Source organism: Phaethon aethereus, assembly GCF_964289735.1.
Source record: "Phaethon aethereus genome assembly, chromosome: 5".
NCBI lineage: Eukaryota > Metazoa > Chordata > Aves > Phaethontiformes > Phaethontidae > Phaethon > Phaethon aethereus.
In genome coordinates, this window is record NC_138579.1 from 36,250,959 (window position 1) to 36,276,385 (window position 25,427).

At 34.2% G+C, this 25,427-nt stretch overlaps 1 protein-coding gene across 1 annotated transcript in view; it reads right to left on the reverse strand.

Annotated features, from left to right (window-relative positions):
* FMN1 (formin 1) overlaps nt 1–25,427 on the reverse strand; it is a gene marked incomplete at both ends in the record, with an annotated part of 144,345 nt that overhangs the window by 21,472 nt on the left and 97,446 nt on the right. The window contains one exon of the mRNA XM_082000470.1: nt 17,960–18,052. Coding sequence (XP_081856596.1) covers nt 17,960–18,052 — 93 coding nt within the window. The remainder of the gene's footprint in view (nt 1–17,959; nt 18,053–25,427) is intronic.

Here is a 25,427-nt window from a genome sequence, read left to right on the forward strand (position 1 = left end):
CTTTGAAAATGACAGGGAACTGCCAAATACAAAGTTTGCTGTCTGGTCTCACATCTAAATGCAAGTTCTTAATATGCTCTGCTGTTTGGATTTGATTAAGTCCATATCCTGAATAAAGTATCAGATCCTGTCCTATGACAAGCAGACAATCTTAATCAATATATCTTCTTTGAATATAGATATGAAAGCCAGGATCAATTAAGAATTTCTGTGTCCTTCTCTGGACAAGAGCTTTGAAAGGAAAACAGATATTTAAAGAATATGCAGTTCTAATTTGCTGTAAGAATAGTCTTTTGTAATACAGACAGCTGTAGACTCTGAAGAGCAACCACTAGTGTTATTCATATTGCTACCTGTGTCTAGCTCAAAGAATAAGAGAATAAATGGACTACGATCTTATGAATTTGCCTTATGAACCTGAGATATTTCTGGTGACTTGCTTTTACTCAGATACAGAAGTAAGCATTTGAAGAGTCATGGTCCTGTAACAGTTCCAAGACTGAAACAGTACTAGAGTAAAATAGCAAAAAAACCCCCAACTTATTTCTTCTACATATTCTACTTGCTGAGGATGGAACAGCATGCCACTATTCCAAGAAGGAGAAATTACCAGAAAATATTTATTTTTTTAATGAGTCTAATATATTCATAGCAGCTTCCACTTACAACAGAACCAAGACCTCTTGTTGCACCAGGCTACTATGAAATAGTTCCCCAAAGAACAAAGAAAAGAAAATACTGGATACCAGCACAGACTAAGAGTTGGAGAAGGTCAGTAACTAACAGAGGCAAGCACAAAATGATGAAACTGCTTGCTCTAAGAGGGGAGGACAAAGAAAGAAAAATGGGTCACAAAAATATCACAGTTACTTCTGCTCCTCTAGTGAAAAATTTTAACACTTACTGAGTCTGACTGGATAAATTTTCTGATGTTTCTCTCTGACCTTAAATATATTAATGCATGTAGGAAGGATAATTCACACAATTTTACTGATCTAGTTGTACCTATTACAGCTTTTTTTATTTTTCAGTATCATACTATTTCCAGAATTGAAAGATCTGATGCATAATGTTTTATAACTTTTCTAAGCATTCTGGAGCAATGACAATCTTCAAAATTATGAGAACACTCAGACAACTAGCAGTTAGGATGGAGACATCAGAACTCTTAGTTTTATATTCCAAGGCTGAGTTCATGTGGTTCAAAAATATATGCTGCATGAACTTTTAGAGACTGGTAAATTATAGGTTTTTCTGCAGGGGAAAAAACCACCCTAAAACAAGGTATTTGATTTTTTTTTTTCCCCCCCAAGAAAGGAAATTGGTCTTTTTCTCATGTCTTCCAACTAACCACAGTTAAGACAGAATCTAGGATAAGACATAGACAAAAAAAAAACCAAACCCACAAAAACCAACCCTCAAACCAAACAATAAAACCAAACAACCAAAAAACCCAACAAAACAAAACACGCAAAACCAAACCAAAACATAACATTCCTCTCTGAACTTTATAGAGCCTGGACAGAGGCTGTTAAACCTGTGGCAAAAGGTTGTTATGACATTTTCTAGGCTCACAAGAACTCACCTTCCTTATTAGTCAAGACTAAAACCTCTTAAGTAGTCATGCTGAAAGGTAGTCAAAAGATGAAACCCATCCTAGAAGCAAACTAGCCCCTTAACCAAGGGTTGAGGAAGAGAAGTATGTTCCCAGAGGGGTTCAGTTGGGTTAACTTTTTCCAAAGTGCCAACTGTCACATTCTATGACATTACTGAGTAAGAAGAACAAGCAATAATAGATCTTACTTTCTTGGTCTTTTTAAACCATGAAGACATACCATCATTTGAGAACAGAGATCCAAATCTCTTAGAAATTATCCATTGCTGATATACTTGGGTATCAGGAGCTGAACTCGTAAGACTGACTCCATGGCTAAAAGTATGCTGTATATATCTCCACCCTCAAGTACAATTGTCATACAAGGGAAACTTTTTAATAACCCCATTTAATCAGGGACTACACAGAGTAGAAGATAAAGCTCAAAGGTGGTCTTCTAGGTGGGTGAAAAGACTAGAGAGGATCATCAAAACAATATAGATATTCCCAGTTTTTGTACAAAATTCTGGACATGCTGAAACGCCTAGACACTACAGTAGTACAAAGAACAGCAGGATCAACAGCGGGATGAATTTAGTCTTCTTTGGTTTTGGTTTCAATAGATCTGGTACCGGTGAAACTTTCTGAATAGACTTCATTTTTAAGAAATCCTTTACTCAAGACTTACTGGACTACAAGTAATAATAAGGAAAACAAAATTTTCAGAGTGGTGCACTTGCTAGCATGTGACAGTTCTTTGAGCTGCAAAGAACTATCATGAGAAATCTAATGAAGGTGTGCTTTCCTAAGGATTGTTACCTTAGAGTCATGGTGGGTTGACCCCAGCCAGTAGCTATGCACCACACTCATGCCACTTGCTCACTTGTTCCCCTTCCCCCACAGTGGGACAGGGGACAAAATGGGAAGAGCAAAAGTGAGAAAAATTTATGGGTCAAGATAAAGACAGTTCAATAAGTGAAGAAAAGGGGAAGAAAAAAAATGAGTGATGCAAGGGCAATCACTCACCACCTCCCACAAGTAAATCGATGTCCGGCCATTTTGGAGCAAAGATTACCTCTCCCAAAATCCTTTCCCCTTCTTTTTTTATTGCTAAATATAACATTATATGCATGGAATAACCCTTCGGTCAGTTTGAGTCAGGTTGTGTCCCCTTCTAACTCTTGCCCACCCCTGGCCTACTTGCTGGGAGCAACAGAGTGAGAAAAAGAGAAAGTCTTGACAATGTGCCAGTGCTGCTCAGCAATAGCCAAAACACTCCACTGTTATCAACACTGTTTTAGCCACAAATCCAAAACACATCCCCATACCGGCTGCTATGAAGGATATTAACTCCATCCCAGCCAGACCCAGTACATCAGCACGTAGCCATATAGAAAAATCATTGTCTATAGTTATTTTTTTACTATAGCCAAGGTGTCCAGCCACTTGATTTATCATGTCAAACCATCGGTAGTTTTTAATGCAGTATGAGCTTTTGTTGTTTAGCTGATGATAGCAAAGCCAACTGCATGTGGCGAACAATTTATACAAAGTGTTCATAAGTATCATCAATATCTGTTTAATCTTTTTATTGTTAGTGTTATCTTACTGTCTAGAAAAAGATAGGGCCCTGCATAAATAGGCCATGAATAGAATACGTTGCATATATTATAAATGAACAATTTGTATACTACAACACATGAAAATATATTTAATTACCTGACACTGCCAGAATCTGCTTTCTTGAAATGTGAATTTTAAAGGAATGGAAATCAAATTAATAGCATCTTTAAAAAAATTAAAAAATGTCAAGTGCAAATAAACAAGCATTCATGAAAATACACATACGAATGCAAGAGAATGTAAAATCAGAAAATGGATCATCTCTCTTCTCCTCCTCCCTGGAAAATACTGTATTTTGAAATCATGGCTTGACTAACAAGAGTAAGCGCGGCACTGAGTATTGAAACTGGGGTTTTGGAATTGTTGAAGACATGGAAATTCAATTTCTAATTTAGTATCATATACTACTGGGATGAAGTTTTACATTTCATACTGACTGACCAATTTTAGATCTGTTTTACTTTTTGAAAACACATCCTATAATAAAGCATATAGCAACAGAGGGTATAAAAGTTTTCAGAAATTAGGTACTTAGAGTAAAAATTAGTTTTGTAATTTCATACACTTATCCTTTTCATTCTAATTATTGAATAGGCTTTCTCAATTACCTTAAAAGTTTTTAGCCATATAGAAAAATCATTGTCTATAGTTATTTTTTTACTATAGCCAAGGTGTCCAGCCACTTGATTTATCATGTCAAACCATTCCTGAAATTTCAGAAATTCTAGAGGAGGTGTGTGTTCTGTTCTAGGAAGAGATATACTCAGGAAAAATCTATCTATCTAGAGATATATTTAAAACCTGAATTTTCTGCTATTTCTATATTACTAAATTGAGTTACTTTTCATACAAGTATCTTTTGAGAAATAATATTACTTTTAAGTTAGTACTATACAAAGTTCTTATTACTTAAGAATTGCCTTCGTATATAAACTTAACAAATGAGAGAATACATAAAATGTAAAACATATTCCATTTTTTTTTATTTTATTCCATTTCAAATTTGAAAAATATATACTTAATATGACTGCAAATTATTTCATGTGGCTACAGTCCACCATTCTCAGGCAGGAGCTTTTTTGTCTTATAAAATTTTTATCTTTCAGAAATAATAACAAAATTAAGTGTTCTATGTACAGATTCCTAGCAACTGATTTTTCTAATCTAATTATTTAACTAATTATTTAGTTAACTTTCTTTAGCTAGTTTCTAACTTCTAAAGCTAGTTACTAACTTCTAATTGGTAGGCTTTACGAACTCATGGAATTTAATAGACAGTCTTGAAATTATATATAAATATTTCATTCTATGTCTAATATAGTTTTCTATTCCAGTATATTAGAATGCAAAATATCCCCAAAACAAACAATCCCACGCCCATCAAGAGCTTTTTCTTCTATGGTATCAGTTAAGCAAGAAGGTCTGGGAGCAATGGAATCAATGCTACTTGGCCTACTGTGGGTCTATATTTTAGAGTTAGTTCCCAGATGGATTCATTAATGTTTAATTAAAGGTTGAGTTCATGATACAGCCTTTCTCTCCTGGAAGGCTAATAGGGTCACTCTTGTCTATTTAGCCACATATTTTTATTGAGATTTTAGGAGCTTAATATCTTAGGATCTCTAACTCTGTCACATTTGGTCAAAATTGGCCAATGCATTAAAAATTATTGGCAGGGGAACAATCAACAGGCAGTGTGATCACATAAGCTTTGTTTCCTTTACCTCTTCTCTAAATTAGAAAATGTCACATTTTTAACATGGGATTTGGCTATGCAGGGTTTTTTTAGATGGTTCAAACACTGGTATAGACATCTTAAATCCTTTCAAAACATCTTCAGAACACTTGCTGCCATGAGGTCTTAATCATGCTTCCCTGAAACAGTCCTTACAAGTTTATTTTCCTTTGCAGTGGTACAAAAAACTGTTTTTAACTAAGAAACCCACATCCAATGATGAAAACGTAGAAATGTTTCTATCGTACAAAGAGTCTCTGTGCAGTCTTGGAAAGCTACTTAACAAACAAATTTCCCCACAGGTAATCAGGAATATTAGTTACCAACCTGTATCTTGAGTACTGGGCAAGGACTAATTAATTAACATTTACTATACAGAAACTGTTAAACGTTACCAAAGATTCAGTATTTTTAATGTCACCAAACCATAACTGGTAACCTAACTACATAATTGCAGACATTTATACACACACAAAGGCACACAACATCAGCAGAACACACTCAAGCAACACATTCAAGAAAGTGTTTATTATCATAGGTAATAACCTAGGAAATTATGTTTTCTTTTAAAAGGGATAATGCTGTCTATAAATGTGCCAGAAAAAGTGTTGAAGGTCATTTTAGTAGAACATTAGAACTAACTATGAAAAAAAATTTTTAGTATTTATTTTCATAACATGCTATATTTCTTAAAATGTAGGTTTCTTAGTACGATGCTTCTATTGTATTCTGTGAGAGTAGATTTTTAAATTAAAGCTAATTTTTCAGTTAGCTTCTACACAAAAAGGAAATTGTTTCATTAAAATTAGGACTAACATTAGTCTTACTTTCCTGTGTTCTGGAGTTATTAATTACAAAGCAAGAATTAGCATGACATTTTTCAATTTATTCCAATTAAATTATTTGAAACTGCATTCTGTTAAAATGCAATCAAGCCATTAATCTCTCATTCTCCCACACTTGTGGTTCCAGAGAATAAATATTTTTAAAGCCTATTAGTACTTAAACACTATAGAAATATATTCTAATGTTAACTTCTTTTTAATAAACTTTTATAACGTTGTGGTCTAATTCAAAGATTAATCTTTGAGATTACTAAATGTATCTAAACACTTTATGGAACTGAAAAATTAGTTCTAATCCTTTCAAACAGAACAAGGTTAAATCCAATCTGTTTTGTGTTTGGGAAGACTAACTATCCAGATTATCTGTAACTATAATCTCCTGTTGTAAGCAGAAGTAAAAGCTTCAAGGATCAGCACATTTTTATACCAAGGACAATACTTTTAAATAGTCGAATTATTATTAAAACCAATAAGAAGCAGGAGGTCTTCCCAAAAACCTAAGGAGGATATTAAAAAAAAAAGTTAATTTGATGGTGAACCAACAGCTAATCTGGTGGGTAAAGAATGAATAATTATATAAAAAAAAATGAAACTGATTTCAGAAAAGCTTGTGCAATTTGTGGTCTGAAAACTTTTAGGAGAGAAAAGCCATACCGTTGCCTCCTCCTGTGGAATGATAACAATGATTTATGAAGCTAAAGCCATTTCTGCTGATCGAGTCGGTCACGATTGCTTTCACGCGATCAGCTGGAGTAGGGCAATGCGTGATGTGTAGTGGCCCCGCATGTTTGAACACACTAGGACACGCTCTCCTAGGCGATCCAGAGGATGGGGGTGGGGGACTAAAAGCTGCTGCTTTGTTTTCCATACATTTTCCCCTCATTAGGATACACTCCTCCTGCAAAGTAAGCCACTTCTGGTGGTCGGGAGCAAAGCCTCATTGTAAATGCACAGCAGGATAGTGGCAAAGCTGAGATTAATTCTCAATAGATTTATATAGACCTTTCTCACTGTTGATTGCTTGTACTGTTTCAAAGGTGCGTATGTTGCCTTTTTTTATTGCTGGTTACTGACTTTATTCCAGCATATGGTGGTTGGCGCCATGACACAAAGTGAACATTTTATACTAGAATTAAAGTGGATATTTGACAGTTTCTGTCAGAAAGTTCAGAGCAAAGAATTTGTGAGACAAGATTTATTGCATATTTTATATGGGACACATCTGTTTCTTTGCTACGTTTTTGTTTAAATAAAAAAGCAATGAAGGTTCTTTAAGAAACAAAGACTGTCAATAAAAAGCTTGAACAGAAAAACTACATTATTGAGAACGAATTTAATCATTCTGACCTTCTAAAAATGTGCTGCTTGGAAGTATGACAGTCACCTTCCCCCTTTTGTTCAGCCGTATAGACAGGATGGGGGAGGAGAATTTCAACCCTAAACTGACTCTCAAATACACAGCTACCCATATTTAAGGGTAAATCAAATCGAAGTGAAATTCAAATTAAATCTAAGTATTGATATTTGATATTCACATTTAAAAGTAAAGTGAAATATTATGGTAGATTTTGCCTATTTTTTTTTTTAGCATCCATAACTGCATTTCAGTGATATGAAATGTGCCAAATGAACAGTCCTTGTTTTGAAAATTTCTTATAAAACTACAGATCAGGTATAACAAGGTATATAGCAAACTTCTCCACATTTATCTATTAACATCACTGAACCTGATACAGTTTGGCCTCTAAAGTTCAGTGTTTTAGTCTTCACTATACATGAAGCAAACCTGAATTCAGAGAATACCTAGCAGGACCTTCTTTAAGGAAAAAAAAAAAAAAAAAAAGCCTTATACAAGAGAGAAAAAAAATCTTTCAATAGAACTCTGAATTTTAACCAACAACCTTCCTGTTCATAAAGATTCATATTTTGTATGAAACTCTAAGATGCAGCTTGAGAAATATGAAATTTAAATAGGTAGAATTAAATAAGAAAGAACAAGTACAAAATAAAGAAATTGTATTGCTCAACAATCACATATGTCTTCATGAAAAAGCATGTGTGTCTTATTTAACTTCTACTTAAAGAACACATCAACAGAAAAAAATCACTTTTGTTGCACTACATACATTCTACACAAATAGTTGTGACAGATTGTTAAAAAAAAATCATAATATAGACTCAATAATTTCCCAGACAAAAATGTAGTAATTTCCCCTACAAAATCACAACTACTTGTCAAATGATTTCATATTACCAATGTATTTAATTCTTGTTTTTAACTCAAAGGTCTTCTACAATGTATATTTCTCCAGGAAAATCTATCTAGCTACTAGTTTGAAAGGCCCGTAATTTGAAACAAAATGTAAAAAAAGAGGCAAACTTGGACCCACAATATTTCTCATTCTTGCCACAAATAAAATACTGCATACTAACTTTAAAAAGTATTTTGTTAGGATTCTTTTAATCAATATTTTTACAAGAAACACCATACTGCATTCAAGTACAAGGCATACAGTTTTTCTGAGCTTGCCTTTTTTGTGATAAACACACAAAAGAATATATTTTAAAAAAAGGATCTCTAAATTTCTACATAAAAACTGTACTATTCTCCTTATGGGGAAAGGATGACGGGAAAAGTAAAGCATGTGTGAAACATTAGTCAGCCCATTTAATTCATTCCTAGAAAGCACTCAGATACTACCATGATGAGAGACATGAGACTGTATACAAAAGAAAAAAATCTCATGTTACCTTAATTTAAGACTGGGAAAATAACAAGAACTGTTACTATTGCATCTACCTGATCTATTTTGGTTTTTTACAGCTTGCTTACTTTCTATTGAACTCTATGCTGCGAGTATCTGGATTTTTTTTGCCCCCTCATTGGTTGTAAACATTTTTACATGTTCACATTTATCCTCATGTAAAAGGAAAGAAAATAATACGAGAATTACATAACAGGACCAGGGAATGTGAGTGCAGCAGTTAAAGCCCATGACTGCAGACTTTCTGCTTACTGTACCTCTGGGCCTTTATTATTACCTTATGGTTTATGAGGTACTTCCTATCTCTTGGAAATGGCTTTTACCCAATAATAACAGTAGGTCCATGCAGAAGGTGGACAGAAGAATAAAAATGCATCATAATGATCATTAAACTGAAATCCTAAAAAATTGAGGCAATTCCAGCTGACCAATTATTAGAAGAGTTAAATATAACTGTAGTCAGAGTTGAGGTTTTATTTGATTACCATTTTGATTTGACTTTATCTATTAAAAAACACAAAAACTATTTCTAAGAATTATAATTAACACAAACCATACCAATATAATTTGTATCTAAATTCATTCTGCTGTAATAACCCAGTCATAATGAGCTTAATTCCTCTTTGGTTTTTCTCTCCATTAGAACAAGAAACTCTTGAATGGACTTCAAAAAATCATATGCAGAATAAAAGTAATAATATGCTTTGGAATTTGATGGATCTGCATCTATAATGGCAGAATAGTCTTTACATCAAATATTTAATAGGACAACTTATTTTACAACATTTTTGGAAATGTTATTAAATGTTTGGATTTTTTTTTTAAATTTGAAAAGAAATTTTAAATCTTGAGACAATTTACTTCATTCACATCAAAACCAAACCAATAGCAAATTATATTAAAATGAAAAACGACTGGCATTTAAAAGGCAGGAAAGTCAAAGATCCCCTACCATTATTTCAAACAGAAGTGTAGAGTCAGCTCTCCTAATGAAGTTTGGGGATTCTCCATCCTAGGAACTGCCCAATTACATGTAAGGAAAGAATCCCTGATGTCTGAAGCTTAAATAGTCTTAAACATACATATGCCTTATCCAACTCCCATTCAACTCTAAGTCAATGCTGGGTCACGCCCTTTGGCAAAACTCAGAGTAAGGAAAGACAATATCAAAATTTACTGATAAACTGTACTGATAACGCTATAGAAAATCAACCCAAATATATTTGAGAGAACAGTTTTTCCTTTTAGCATTATCTTCTTTAATGTTTAAAGTTTTCTGCTTAGCCACAGAAGTGACGCTGTTGTGTCTAGTCAGGTATCCCTGCCTGCCCTAGGGCATTAGGACCCTCTCTGATGCCACGTTCTGTGCCAGAGATGGTAACACTTTGTGGATAGGAATTTTCAGATTGTAAGACATTCTCAAGATGAAAGACTTTCCACACATACTTTGCACAAATAGTTACATCCTAAAATATGCTATACAGTAGCTGAAAAAAAGTCCTTTAAGAAATATTTTTAGACACTTTCAAATTAGCTGACTTGGGACAAAGTTTGGATAGCTGAAAAATCCTGATGCTAAAAAGTTTGAATTGATTTACATGCCATGAAAGAAGTACTGTTCTAATCAATTCCATACATACATCTCTTATGAGAAATAAAGGTGTTCACAAAGTAGCACTGTAAGGGCTCTTTGCAGGACAAAGATACATTTTAAAATATCTTGCCGTATCATCTGAAGTGTTTAGGCACAAAGATATCACAGAAGTTGTTGCAGAAGGGGTTGAATAATGACGTGAAATCAGACTTTTCTTACATTTAGGAGAAGTCTGTCTTTCATCACAGCTGTAATCTTACAACACTGTATCATCCATACGTTTTTACTCTGTCATTCTCCAATTTTGAGAGCTTAGTAGCAACCTAGTGCTTTGTCTTTTAACTAGCTTCAAATTTCTGAGAATTGCCCCATGAACATTGTGATTGTTATTTTTGTTCTCAAAACAAATGGTCCTGCTACATCCTGTTTGACAAGTTTGGGTGTCAAATTTATCTTTTTTTCTTAGAAAGAATCTTCATTCTGATGGCTATTTCCTGTCTAGCCTTCAGATTTTACCTGCTATCATTGCTTAAAAAAGGAAAACACCATAACAGAAACTAATCCAGAGAGGTCCAATTTCCTGCTGAAATTTTCAGCTTGTAGTATTTTTATCAATCATGCTTAAAAGCATTAAAACAGGATAGTCACATGTTTGCACAGGTACAAAACATAATTGAGAAAAATGATCAACATGCCAAAATTACAAAAATCTATGGAGAAATTCCACATAAATGCATATCAGATTAAGCATGTTATTGTCATAATCAGTTTGTATTACGGTAGCAGTGAAGAATATCTCCAAGTTATTCCAAAGACTACGGTGTGAAATTACAGAGTACAGGGGACAAAAATGAGTGACCAATATGATGGTATGTATTAAAGTCTTTTGAAAGCAAGTGTGTTTGGGCCTTCCATTAAGTGCATTAATCTCTTCTACCCAATCCTTTCCAATTCTTGACTCTGCTCTTTTCTTGCAGTAATAGCTTCCATAAATGTAAGCACTTGCTCATAGGATATATAATCTAAAGTAATTAATCAGTGTGCATCCTGACTTCCTGCCAAAGAAAGCTTTGACAGGGATATAAATTCTATTAGTTCACTGACTTTGAATATGAGCACAAATAGGGTAAGACAAGGATGTAAACAGCAGAGCAAATCCAGATAAACTGCATGCTAGTGGGGTTGACCGCAGTACAGAGAACAACACAAGAATATAAGTAGATAGAAAGGAAATCATGCAGGAAATTCGTAAGAATACAGTAAAGGAGAAGGAAGCAGATGGACTAAAAGAATATCCTAATAGTATCCCTATGAAAAAACAACATATGTAATCTATGGTTCTGTTTACCTCTAAGCGTATGATATAGACACCGGAAGAAATCCAGTGGAAGTGAACAGAAAATAGGGTTTCAATGAGAATTTAAAGAGAATGTTAGACTCCAGACAGCTGATAGTGGTTATACTAAAGGTATCAGTAATTCTAGATATAGATTTTATAAATATCATATACATCATAATTTTTTGTATTAAATCAAGGGTATCAAACTAACATTCATTATGTCAATCAGTTGCTATTAATAGGAAATCCTTCTCTACCATGAAATGCCAGTGACTTTGCAGCAGCCATAGTAATTCAGTATAACACAATCAAACTGAAAAGAAGCTAGAAGGAACTGTTGTCTCTAAGAGATTCTTTCCTTGTCTTCTAAGAGAGGATGACCTTGCATTTTTAATTACAAGTCCTTCTGAATTACAATCATATTACACATTCTAAGGGAGTGTAACCCTCCAATTTTTATAGTAAGTCATGAAATAGTGGAACTGATTATAGCAAATTGATGTATATCTGTCTCAAAAATAATCAACTGAAAGTTTCCTGAAAAGTCATAGTTTAATTAACATCAATTTTCAGGACTTCAGCGGCGGTAATTCTTCTGGTAGCGTAGAAGTAAATATTCATTTCAGAGCAGATTCTTGTTCTTTGAATCAGCTCCCTGTCAATATTGCATTAGTTAGAGGCATATGGATGCAATCGCATTCCAGGCCACCTTATTTGGTGTCGTATGGACTGAGGCTATTGTCTAACTAGACAACCTCAGAGTGCCACAGCAATAAGGTTCCGTGCTTTGCAGACTCATGCCAATTTATGTAAATCACTCTTTCATCTGTTTAAATACAACGATCTTTGAGTGATGAAAACAGTTATGACTGTCACAAACAGTTTGAAAGATTAAAGTAATTCTGCTGCTGGCATATAAAACAGCGTTCCACATCTAAACACAAACTTTGCCTGGTCTGCAATGTCATTGCTGGGAAGGATAAAAAGTTTTAAGCAAACATTATCACTGCAAGGAAGTATGACATATTTTTCATGTTTGACACTGGACATAAATACCCTCCCACACTGTTTAATGTGAGAACTGCATATGTGTGGCAGAGATAATAAAACATCTCAGTGAAAACAAATGAAGGGAAAAAAAGAGTTATTATAAGTATAACAGAAAATAAAGCTTTGAAGTTAAAAGTCTTCATATTTGTACAGTTTATTCACAAAAGGAAGAATCAGTATTTGATATGCAGACTGGATAGTCACAGAATCTGCAAGAGAGTCTGATGTCTTGTAGAACTGGTTATCTTTAGAGAGATAAGTTCTTTGGTTGACAGAAGCAGCTTCATAATTGCAGGTAACAGAAAATCAGGGCAACTGTAAGATCCTTGCAAGTGCTATTGCTCTTCTGCTGTTGTTTACACACCATATTTTAAAAGGCGGCTATTACTGAAATTCAGTACTCTTAAAAACTATTGTTGATTTTCTTGCTTCACTTATGCAGCATTAAAACTTCCAAGAGCTTTACAAATAAAGTGGAACACAAGTACCATAATCCAATACGTAGATTAAAGTAGAGGAGTACAACACTGGTGGGAAGACCAGTATGTGACTTAGTTTTGTATGCAGTTTTAGAACATTTTTCTTTCTTGCTGTTAATATTCTTCGTGAGAAAAGCTAGATGTTTATTTCAGAGAAGCAGGAGTTTTAAATATTTCCTAGCGGTTTCTGATATTGTGGGAAATCATTACAGGCAAGCTCTACCAAACTGCTATGAATAAGGACTTAAAACATAGTCTCTATATCTGTTTTAAAAACAATACAATGTTGTCAGACTATTAAAGGAAGTTAAGTGCCAATGCAAATTTCTTCCTAATCTTTGACTGTATTAGAATTAATAAAGGTGTGTCCCGTTGACAGTAAGAGAGAAATAAGAAGTATTATTGTATTGTGAAAATGGTACTGATAATGGTGTCTTGGAGTATTCTTGACTTCTGATTCACTACTACTAAATGACGTTAGCATCCTGCTTTATACTTCATAGACTGCTTTGATTGAAAAGCAGTAGAGTTTTGAGTGGAAAGACTTTTTTTGCTGTAATACAAGAAATCATGCTATTCTATCATCCTCCTACACTCAAAATATATATGGGACTATAAACTAAGAAAGGAAGGTTGCTTACCCTGGGTTAATACAACAGGTGGTACTAGATGAAGATAATAAATCCCCATGTATGAGCATCTATAGCACATGAACAACATTTAAGATGGAATATTTATATACCCAGGAACAAGTAGGAAATAATCAACAAGGAACTGAAAGTCTGCCAGCTGAAATATACTACAGCATGGTTAAATAAAAGCTAGTGGAGTAAACTTCTTATATGAAAGCTATTATAAGATGGTATTTTATGCATTGTTGAGGAAGAAAATGGAAACAAGTAAAGTTGGGTGAAAATAAATTTAAGATGGTAACAAGTAATGTGATAATAATTTTTTTTGCATAGGGGTATTAGGAATGAAAACCAACAACAATAAAAATATCTTCCTGGATGCTAGCTTGAAATCAAGGTCTAAATGATTTAGACTTTCAATTATTTGGTTAAAAGAAGCCAAACAAGGTTTCACTTCAAACTTTGTGATCTAAAACCCAGTGATTCTGATTAAAGAATCAGTATTTCATCTTCTTATTGCTGAACAAATTTATAAGAAAACACAGAATTGCAGTATTCAATGAGAATTTGTTACTTAAACAGAAGAAATTATTTTTCTGGAAATAAAGTTATGAAGGTGGAACTGATAGAGAGGCATGAAGGCATGGAGACAGGAAGTAACGATTCTTTATGTAGCTACAGTTATCTAGATCAAACCATTCATGTGGAATCGATTCACACATTTGAAAAGGCCAGGAGGTAGCTCTGTGCCTTTTAGGCAGCCAGGTATGTTACAGAATCACACAAGTCCCCCTGTTTATCCTCCCTATTCTCACGTCAGGGAGTGTAGCAGTTTTGATCAGAGTTTCTGGCCAGTACACTTGGACGTTGTTTTTTCATAATGTTTCTTAATTTCTTGGTATAATCCCCCCAAGAATAATATAAAACAGAAAGTGGTTAACATACAAGTGAAGGGTCTAGCCTTAAGAGAATTATTTCTTATTTTCTTTCCCACTGGGCTACCTCAACAATCCTCTACGGTGCAGTCCCCCAGGCAAATGAGGAAATGTGGATCAAAGCTCCGGTTCTGCACCAAAAATACATTAAAAAGCGCAATAGACTGGATGCATGCCCAGGTAGCTCCTGCAGCCTGGCTAAAATTATTAAGAAGAAATCACTCAGCAGTAAAAATCAGATTTATTGACATTTTCCATGTGGTTGCTAATCTCTGAAAAATGCACTAGCTCCTGACATAATGCGGCGGTGAGTAGCTTGGTCTACGACTCTATTTTTGTATTGCACAGTCCCATGACTGCACAGTGTTGATCCTTTACGTAGTATAAGACATACAGTAGTTGTAGCAAAGCAATGAACTTAACCAGTGTTTCCTAAGTGCTAGGCTAGAATTCTAAACACAGGACAATTTCTTTTACTATGGGATTAATCTCAACAGATGTAGTCTATTTGACAAAGCCCTTCCTCTCCATCCTGCTTGTTACCTTGGACTCTTCAGTGTATCATGTGCCCTTCCCAAATAGCTTTGCTTTCCACTATTAGTGATTTTCAAGAACTGTTCTGTCTTGACAGACTACTTGCTTCCCAGACTTTGCTGTAAACTAAATGAATTCTTTTAATAGCAAAGTCTTCATCATCAAGATATTTTATTCTTACAGAAATGAAGAAAGGCAGATATGCTCTTCCTATGCTAACTGCTGTGAAGCATAAAGACTTTTTGATTTGCACATTCCAGTATATGAAGGAGGAAATCAAGGCCAGATTAAAGTTTTTACATACTTTCTGACCTGGAACAAATGAAGGGGAATTTGGGACCAGATTTTGCAAGATCCTGCATGAATCTGTGGTATGCATTTCCACATTTATTAAAATGGACAAACAATAGGAAATAGTCAAGCGGCAAAATAAGAAATAAGTTTTATTAAGGCTAGTTGCCTACTCTGTCTGTCATTTACTTTCTGGTTTGTATTACACTTGAGAGAATGCACAAGGAAGATAAAAAATGTCATGAAAAACTAACACCATTGGCTACTGGCCAGCATCCCTTCTAGTGAGCTTCATAGCTGAAGTAACCTAACTCTTTCTTTTCTCCTTTTCAGAATGGATTATCTTGCATCTTTCTGATATTCATCTAACTATTCTGGTTTTTGTGTGTGAGATAGCTTCTTATCAAAAGAGGAGTTTTCTTCTAAGCAATTCTGAGCAAGAATTTCATAAGTTAAAGAGCATTCCAAAAGAAACATTAATTTCATAATTTCAAAGTTCTTTTTGCATACCATGGCAATTTAAATCGAAAACATTACTAACATATTCTGAAAAACACCACGCAGTAATTCCACTGGAAATACAGTAAGTGTGTATTAATTTATAGTAATTCTTAAGTCTCCATATTATAGTAAAACTAATATAATTTGTTACATATAATATAATTAAATCTACCCAAGATTATTTCCACTTTGAGAATAATCTAAGCCCTCTTCAAAAAGCATGGGCATTATCAAATACAGCTAATGAAGTATTAGCCCAGTTTACACGTGATGTCTTTCATGCGGGAATTGCAAAGTATTTGACAAACATTATCTTTCACTACAAAAAATAGCAAGAATCATTAGTTAATATTCTGTGTACCAGAAAAGTGAAGCACTCTCTGAAAAAGAGATTAACCAACTATTCTAGCATCACATGTCAAGCAGCTAAACTGGGAATAGAACCTAAAGGTTCTGGCACCTAATTCCCTGTTGAAGGCACTAGGCTACATTACATCCAGTTATACAAAACAGCACTGACATCAGCAGAAGTACAGTTTATCCCCTCTAGCACTTTAGAGTGTCAGTCTCCATAACACTCTCAGTGTTTTTTGTTACAACACAGCAAGTATTAGATTTAATTGCTATTAATTGTAATTAGGAAATGTAAACAGTTCAGTTTAAGCAAATCAATATGGTTTTTTTCTTACAGTATTTCCAACTTAGCATTGACTAGAAATGATGGGAAATTGTGCGTGTGAGAAAAACCTGAATATGTATGAGTTCCAGCCCTATTTTCAAGCCAGAAGTTTCAGAAAAGCATCTGAGCTTTGGATACTTGCTGTGAGCTGGCAGAAAGATAACAGACAATTTTTTCTTACATTTGCTTAAACCAGCCACAACTCTTTTTTAAACAAACAAAACTGAAAGCAGATGCTTAACGGATGCTCAGTATTATCAGTTAACTCCTAATTTCAGAGAAGCAGCTGAGTTTCCAGACACTTATCTAAACTGAACCTCTGAGCTTGACATTTGTCCAATGCCTGTTCTAGTATCATAAATCAAGATGGGCTTCTGTGCTATTTTTACCTGTCTTCAGTGTAGAATTTTACAGGATTTATATCCTTATTCATTCATATTTTATAGGATTTATAATCCTACATATATTTATAATATAGGATTTATAGTAGCTTCAGATAGTTCATTTGACTTCTCAAGCAGTAAATTGTTAAACTGATCACAATTTCTGTGAGAAATACTAGCCTCTTGGTAATATTTAATTCTTAACAATTCTTAATATAGTCATCAGAAATGCAGCAGTTACTCTGTTTACCCAAATAGTCTGCACACCTACAACCTGGGGGTGGGAGGGGAATCGGTTCCTTTTCTATTTTGCACAGCTCCAGAGACAACGGTGCTGGCAGAAGCAGGGGACTGGGAACCATGAGAGAGCAGGACTGTTCCTTTCAACAACAGCAACCTCCATCTACATTGTCTGGAACCGATGATCAGATTGTACCTCGGATCTCACCTCTGTTGTCTCTGGAGTCTACCCTGGTAAATCACTTCCTTACACCTATTTCTGTCTCACACAAGATACAATCTTTAAATCTGAATTAGTCTGTTCATAAACCCACACTATTGATAAAAGACGCCATTACTTCATGTATATATGTGGACTTCCTCTAGAAGAGTATTTTTCATTAGTCTTTTATAAACTTGAAGCTTTATATTCCCTCTGATAAATTTGGTCTATGATGAATATCTTTTTCATTTTGCCTACAAATAATGATAAAGAACAAAGCAGAAAATAATCAACAGGAAATAGGTAAGATCAAGGGAAAAATTACCTTCAACAAGTGATGTCCAAGATCTGTGTAACCATTATTCCTAGCATCTATTAGGCACATTAGGAACATAACCCATATGATAGTAGGAATAATCCTAAAATAGTAGGAATTTTCAGAGGCAAAAAATATTTAATGCAGCCTCCATCATGTACAACTTTGTAAACCAATACACTATTTGCCAATATTTTTTTTTTTTTCTTCAAATGTGGTTACCTTTCTGGAAGAATTCCTCTAATTTGTCCTTGAAGGGTTGGAGATGCTCTTCAGAAGACTCTCTGCAAACTAACTTCATCTGCTTTTCAGAGGCTACAAAAAGAAGTTGAGAGATGTTTGTGGCAGAATTCGTATACCAGAAGTAGATGTCAACACTGTAGAAACCTACATCTAAATTAGTCACCTAGACTTACTTTAGAGGAAATGGAAATAAATAAGCACTAAGGAATCCAGCAATTACTTTAAAATAAAAAATACCAATACTAGTCTAGCATATGTGTTTAAAGAGTGGAATTTTTCTTTAGGAATGACTTTGTCCTAAAACTCCAGCTGTGTGCTGAGACTTGCCACTAACATACCCTGCCTCACACACAAATTCTAGCTGGTACTTAAAGCTCTAAACTTTGTTTCTGTGGTGAGCGGAGGATGCCTTGTATCTGGACTGATTTTAATCAATCAATGCCAGGCATCCTATACTCAACCATTTTTCCTAATATAGATGCAGGAATTCAGCTTTACTTAAGTATTCAAATTCCAGGCCATGATATGAAATAGTAGAAGTCTGTAAGAAAGTTAACTTACATCTAACTGCAATTTGTTTACTATTTAATCTATCTGTTATTTTAAGATCTGATGCCATGCCAATTTCTAAAAACCCAGGTTATTTGCCAATGAATTTTAACTGTCCTAGAACTTCTAGTAAACTTTGTAGATTCCAGTATTCCACGTTAAAGATGAAATGAGACTGTTAGAAATCAAAATGCAATTACCTTCCATTTAGAAACTGAATTTATGAACTACTATAAGACTTTTTTGCCACAATTCTTCATTACCAAGAAGCTAAATTTAGATGGAAATTTATTTTGGAGTTAAACCAAAGAGTTACAGTTTGGCTACATGAAACATATTCACACCACATTGCTACCACGGTTACATAATTCAACTTATTGCAGCAAAAATTAATACAAAAACTGTGGAAACAGAAGTTGAGAATTTGTAATTAAAATGTCATGTTAATGTAAGCTTGCAGCACGGTGAAAAAAGTTGAAAACAGATGCATATGTTTTATTGTACAACTAGTAGTGTGCCTGTAATACTCCTGGACTACCAGGACTTAAAAAAAGGCAGCTTTTCAATTAATCGAGATCAGAAATACATTTGGACAGTTGTTGTTACAGAAAAATGCTGAAAAGATACCTGTTCCCACCTAAATGTATATTTTAAGTTAGCATCCCTCCACAACTCATGTATGTTGTGGATTATGACATTACTGGGAAGCTCCAAAGCTTATGTAAAATGACCTGGGCTGCAATCTAAGTTTATCTTTAATCTCTAGTCTTGCAACCTGTAGCATAAGACAGACCTTTGAAACTGTTCAGAGTAAAGTTAATGGATGTTTGTTTGTATGCCAGATAGTAGGCAGAAGGGAGTGTTAATTTAAACATAACAGATTGGGAAAGAAAGTCTTTTATTAGCTGCTTAGTTATGTGTCTTTAATAAATCAAATTAAGCAAAACAAATCAGAATTCAGGGCAGTTTATATGACTTGTAAAGAGTATTTTCTTATGATAGATGCCTTTTACCATTAAAAATTTGAACTTTCCATGACTGTTATCATACACAAGATGAAGTCTATGTATACTTAACATTTATGTTTGTAGAATTAGAAGGAGATTTCTACAGCTATTCAAGCAAATTGTAACACTTTACTTTGGAAGAAGACAAACATTAGAATTGTATAGGGGAAAAAAGTCTAGCAAAATATCTGAGACAGTATGGTTAAGTTTCTGACTGCAAGTTTGAACAAAGTAACAGCTACAGGTTTTTATTTTTTCTTTGTGCTTAAAAAAATCTACAGAAAATTATATAAGGCAATATTTAGAAATTAGACAAATATAAAATGACAAATGTGTAAAAATGTTAGTACACATATTATGTTCAGACATTTGGTACACAGTGACTTTAGAATGCACATGATTATTACAATCATGTAAAGTTGCAATGATTACAAGCCAATAATTATTTTATAATAATCTTACATAAATACATTTGTATAAATCTATACAGAAGTAGTTTTCTACGAATATATATTATAATAATAAGCTTGTAGCTACAGTAGTATCTAAACATAACCTAACATAGTCTAGAGAGGTGTTTTCCCAAACATATGGTGGTGTTAATGCATCGTCTGTAGTATTGAAAGCTTCCTACATGCTTCCTACAAGCTTTAATAACACAAGATTTAGAAACATTACTCAGATGTGTCCCATGTAAATATTTAAATGACCAAGACTAGGATGAATTGTTTCTAAATTAAAAAGAAAGCACATGCAAAACTGCTTCAATAATTTTTTTAAAAATGAAGATGACTAACCTTAATCAGATGACAAAAGCTACAGGAAAATATAGACAAGAAGTACCAGTGTATAGAGAAAGAGCTGATTTGGGTAGTGAACACATAAGAAGAAGAATAGCATCCTTAACAAGAAGATCAACGTTTGGCATGAGGGAAGAGGAAGAGTAAGAAGAAAGGCACAGAATGAGACAGATGGCAGAATAAGGAAATCAGGGGTGCTGATTAAAAGTTAGAAATGAGATGAAATGAGATGAGATAGCAGTTTGCATTGCTTAAGTCACCTTGAAACAATGAAACTGAAAGAGACAAAAGAAGTAAAGTAAATGCTGGTAGACTCTAAGAATTTGCATTATTGGAAAGCCTTAAAAAAAAGACCTTTGGATGATTCTCTCTGCTGATGATATTCATCTAGATTATATCTATCTAAAACTAAAATCTATCAGTTTACTTCCTGAAGTTCTTTCAGATAACTGCCAAAATAGACTGAAGGGCTCAGAAAAGTTTTAGCTTTGAGCTAAAGGAATCAAGGACAAGGATGATGAAGTGAAAATCTGTTAATCACAAAAGCAATGTATTTGCCCTACACTGCTTAATCCTCCTTTAACTGACTCTGGATTTAAGTTTTGCTTCACTCAATAACCTATAGTTTTGGTCTACAACCAAACAATAAAGTTTTTGGGCAACTGAAGGTTAACTAAATCTGTTTAAAGTCAACCACACTGAAATATTTGAATAGAACTTGAATTTATTTACTTGCTAATGTTAAAAATAAGACACATCACATAGGTATGGAGTCACTGGCTGAAGGCAGTCACGAACTTCAGCTGGAACTGCAGTCTCAAAAATTTTGTATTCCTGCTGAAATCTCTCCAGTCTCAGTCTTCCCTTCAATAATGAAATGCCCTATGCAGAATAATGATTTCTTGTCCAATGCCTATAAGAAAATGATGGCTGGGACCACCAACCAGATGTATCTTTTAAGATGAAGAACTCTGGAACATCATCAAATTTGCCTGGGGATAGATATGGCAAAGAATGGTGGAAGCGTGTTCAAAGGAATCACAAATCAGATAAAAATAAACACGCACTTGGAAGAGGAAAAAGATTTTCATGACAGGGCTAAATCAAAGGTTTTAATTAAAATGGCAGTTGTAATTCTACATATTAAAGTCAGCTGGTCTTTGTCAACTCAGATTTGTAATATTGGTGAAAGGCTACCATACAACTCCATGACCTGCCTCAGTTCTACACAACATAATATAAACGTGTCTGGTAACTAATATGCATTGAATTTCCTGTTACATAAGGAGGTTTGTTTGTTTGTTTGTTTTTTTAGTAAAAAAATCTACTTGACATATATTGTTTACAAAAAAATAATAAAATTACCAAGTCATGCCAAACATGATATAAAAAAATTAAAGCTGAGAGGTCCCGAACCATCAGTTGCTCTCGTTTTCTTTGCTAGAAATGCTATAGCATGTGTGATGAAACATTACATGAATTTTTTATATTTTGTTCTCATATTTACTACAATAGAAACCCATACCTTTTTAAAGCAAAATTATTTTATCAAGCTTTTTATTAGAATGATTCTGAGGTAAAGGATCCTATTATGTATTCCTTCTTTGAAATAAATCCTGAAAAGCTTCTTTCTGAAATAATTTATTTCTGAAATTCTGAGGAATCTGAAGGAATCTTGAGGAATCTGACAACTAGACTCCACACATACACTTCTCCTCTCACCATCTCACTCCAAAATAATCATTTGAGAAAATAAACAACCTGTTTCAGCATTACTGAGTTCAAACAGATACAAATTCTCCATTACTGTAATAAATTTTTGGTTCAGTTTCTTGGTTTGCATTGCATGTTAGCGAAATTAAATATAATATGCTACTTTGGAAATTGTTTATTTCTAAATGAGCTATTGCAAAAAAAGAAAATACAAGTGTGCAATAGTATTTGAAAGCCCTTACAAATTGTTGGATGTACATCATGCTTCACCCACTGCAAATCTTGGCCACAGAAATGGAAACCATTAGCAAAACATTAAAACAAAGCTGGAAACTGCTGATTATCAGTTTGCCACTGTCTTCAGATTTAATGCAGTACTTGGCTCAAAAAGTTCTTTAAAAATCCCCAATATAAGTGAAAATATTTACAAAATAGAATGTCTCTCACTTAATGCCTATTGGGCAATAGTCTTTAAAACTCCACAGACACTTGTAAATCTGTCAAAAGAATCACTGCCCATAAACAAACTTTCACGTAAAGAGCATTTCAGTGTCAATCAGACAGGATTTGGAATTTTTTAAGCACCATTTTTAAAGTAAACTCAAAACCAGAAATAGTTTGATGTTGATAACAGTAAATTACTATTTACTTACCAGAACCCACCAGTAGCATTTACAGGAATCATCCTGACAGTGAAACCAAGTATCAACACCATGAATTCCTATAAACCTGTCACTGACACTATCCCCCATGAGTTACGCCACTGTGAAAGCTGCTGAGCCACCCCCCTCTCCTCTCCTCGGTTCAGAGCCTGGCAGATTATACTGCCAAGTTCGTTATTTTATTTTCTTGTTATAACTCAGGCTTATCTTTGACAGGAGGGTTACTATTTGACAATTCTTGTGTAGAATAACCTTACCTTTTCTATTTCAAAGGGGATTTGAAACCGTATTGCAAATTAATTCAATGTAGCGCTAAATAATCCTGAATTTCTGTATGAGAGGATACATGATTTTTTACAGTGCAGAAGCCTGTTACACTACTTGGGCCTATATACCCAAATAAGAATCTAATATATTTAAATTATTCAGCAAGTGCTATATAACTTCCTCATTATTTCGTTGGTTCGGTTTTGCCTCATTACATTTTCTTACTTGCAAACAACTTTCCAAGTTAAACAAAAAGTTACAGGAGATGCATGTTTACCTGTTGGACACTGTGGCAGGACTCGGTTATACTCTTTTATTACATGCAGCTCAGATACGTATTTACTGCAGGTATGCATGTAAGAACGTTAGCTTTATTACAATCCATTATATCCATGGCATGTACAGCTCTTGTGCTTATTTATAAACTTGCAAGTAAATGTTTCTTTTCAGATAGAATTTTAAATACATGTGGAGAAGAAGGGAAGATATTTATTTTGATTTCTTTGGAGTACTGTATAAGAATTTTGACAACTTCTAACTGCAAGTGGTTATGCTGCTGCTGGCACGGAAAAGTTTCAGAGACAGTATTTTATTTGCATTTTTGGACACACATTGATAATCAGTATACATCTCAATGATGGCAACACACAAAGGTTCAAGCACTAACACCCTAGCCAGAGCTGGGTTGACTAATACAGAAGCCTTTGAACCAAATAGAGAGGGAAATGCCATGAAGTGGGGTGTGAGGTTTTCTGAGACAAAAGTATCTGAGAAAAATGTAGAAGAGGATCACATTGTGGTGGTACTCTATTCTCAAGCCTCGTTTTTATTGTCTTAAATAAAGGTCAACAATTTATGTGTTAGCACACATAAAACTAAAGTTACTGTCCTGTGAAGTTATTTTCAGCTAGTTTGGCAGAAGAAATGTGCTTCTATGCACAATTATTTTCTTCACTCATTAATAATTCAGTTTTCTTAAAAAGCCATTTCAGAGGACAGAAGCTAATAAGCAAAACTTTAAACAGTCCAATCTTTGTTTGAAATACTTTTTCCTTGTGACACAGAAACAAGTATCTGTTTAGGTGCTCAAGCTCTCATGCATAAATGAGACAGAAACATATTTCAGTGATAAATCCTAAGCTGTGGAAAGTGAAATAATTGAATTAGTAGTGTACAAAACACCCTGTAAAGTTCACCCGTTCTAATGGAGTTTTAATGGAAGCCAAGAGCCAGACATCTTGACAATTCTCACAAGTTTGGATATTATGGCTTTGCCTTTCAGATTTAAGATTTGTGAAGGGTTTTTTTTTGTTTCTTTTAAGTTTAACAACGTTTTGAACTTTTACAGTATGTGATGGCTTGCAGAGGTACTGTCAGGCCTATATGAGTTTCAACTAACCTAAAAGAAAAATTTTTCTTGCTCCTCATTTTGTCAAAGGGTATCAACATTTTACATAAATAATTTAAAAACCTTTCCGTTACGATTGTTTCCTGAGAATACATTTAGCAAAATGAACAAAGATTGCTGGTAAAACTAAATATTTTTCACACCATAGCAACACATCTGAGACTCTGGTTAATGTATTCTCTCTGAAATGGTAGTTTACATTCAGCACACCCTTCAGCAGAGGAGCATACTGCAAGGAACTGAACAGCACATATAAATGAATATAATGACTAAACCCTCACAATTTTCCAGTCAAGTCTTTGTAAGATTCCTTAAGTGATTCCAGCACACGTTATTAGTAGAAAGTTTTGGTTTAGTGTCAAGATCCAAACATACAGACCTCCGCACATCATTAAGATCTGTCAGGAGTGTAGAAATGAGTGCTAGCAGAACCCATGGAGAAGTCGGAACATTTCCCTTCTGTCTGAACAGTACAAAAAATGAATATTTTGAAATTGAAAAGTCTTGTCTGGCCAATTTAGAGGAAGACAAAATTTTTAAGAAGCAATAATAATAATTTTAATCAGATGAGCTAAGATTTTTACAGTGCTGGGGAAAAAAAAAAAAAGACCTTTCAAACACACAAACATTATTACTTGGTGTACTGAACAAGGGATCAGATAGAAGAGAATGGCTGGGCAGTGGCTGAAACAGTATGTTTGTGAGCTTAAATTGTAGAGGCTGGAGAAGTGATCTCCTATTTCCCTCTGTACCGCTGGATGTCTGATTTTCTGTGCAAGACAAATCATAAAGTTACACTTAAGTGATTTTTTTTTACCATGTTTATGGCTTTGGTTCAGCTAGAGCATCCTGCTTAGATTTGAAATCGTGTAAATTCATAAATTACCTACAATATTAGCAGGTACACTTCTCAAAGTGCTAATTAGCCTCACTACTACTAATTTGTATCCCACTGTCTGAATTAATGTACTTTCAATCTTTGATGATGAAAGTAAATGTGTAAGTGACCACCCCAGTTCTAGCAGAAATCTGCCTGTTCTT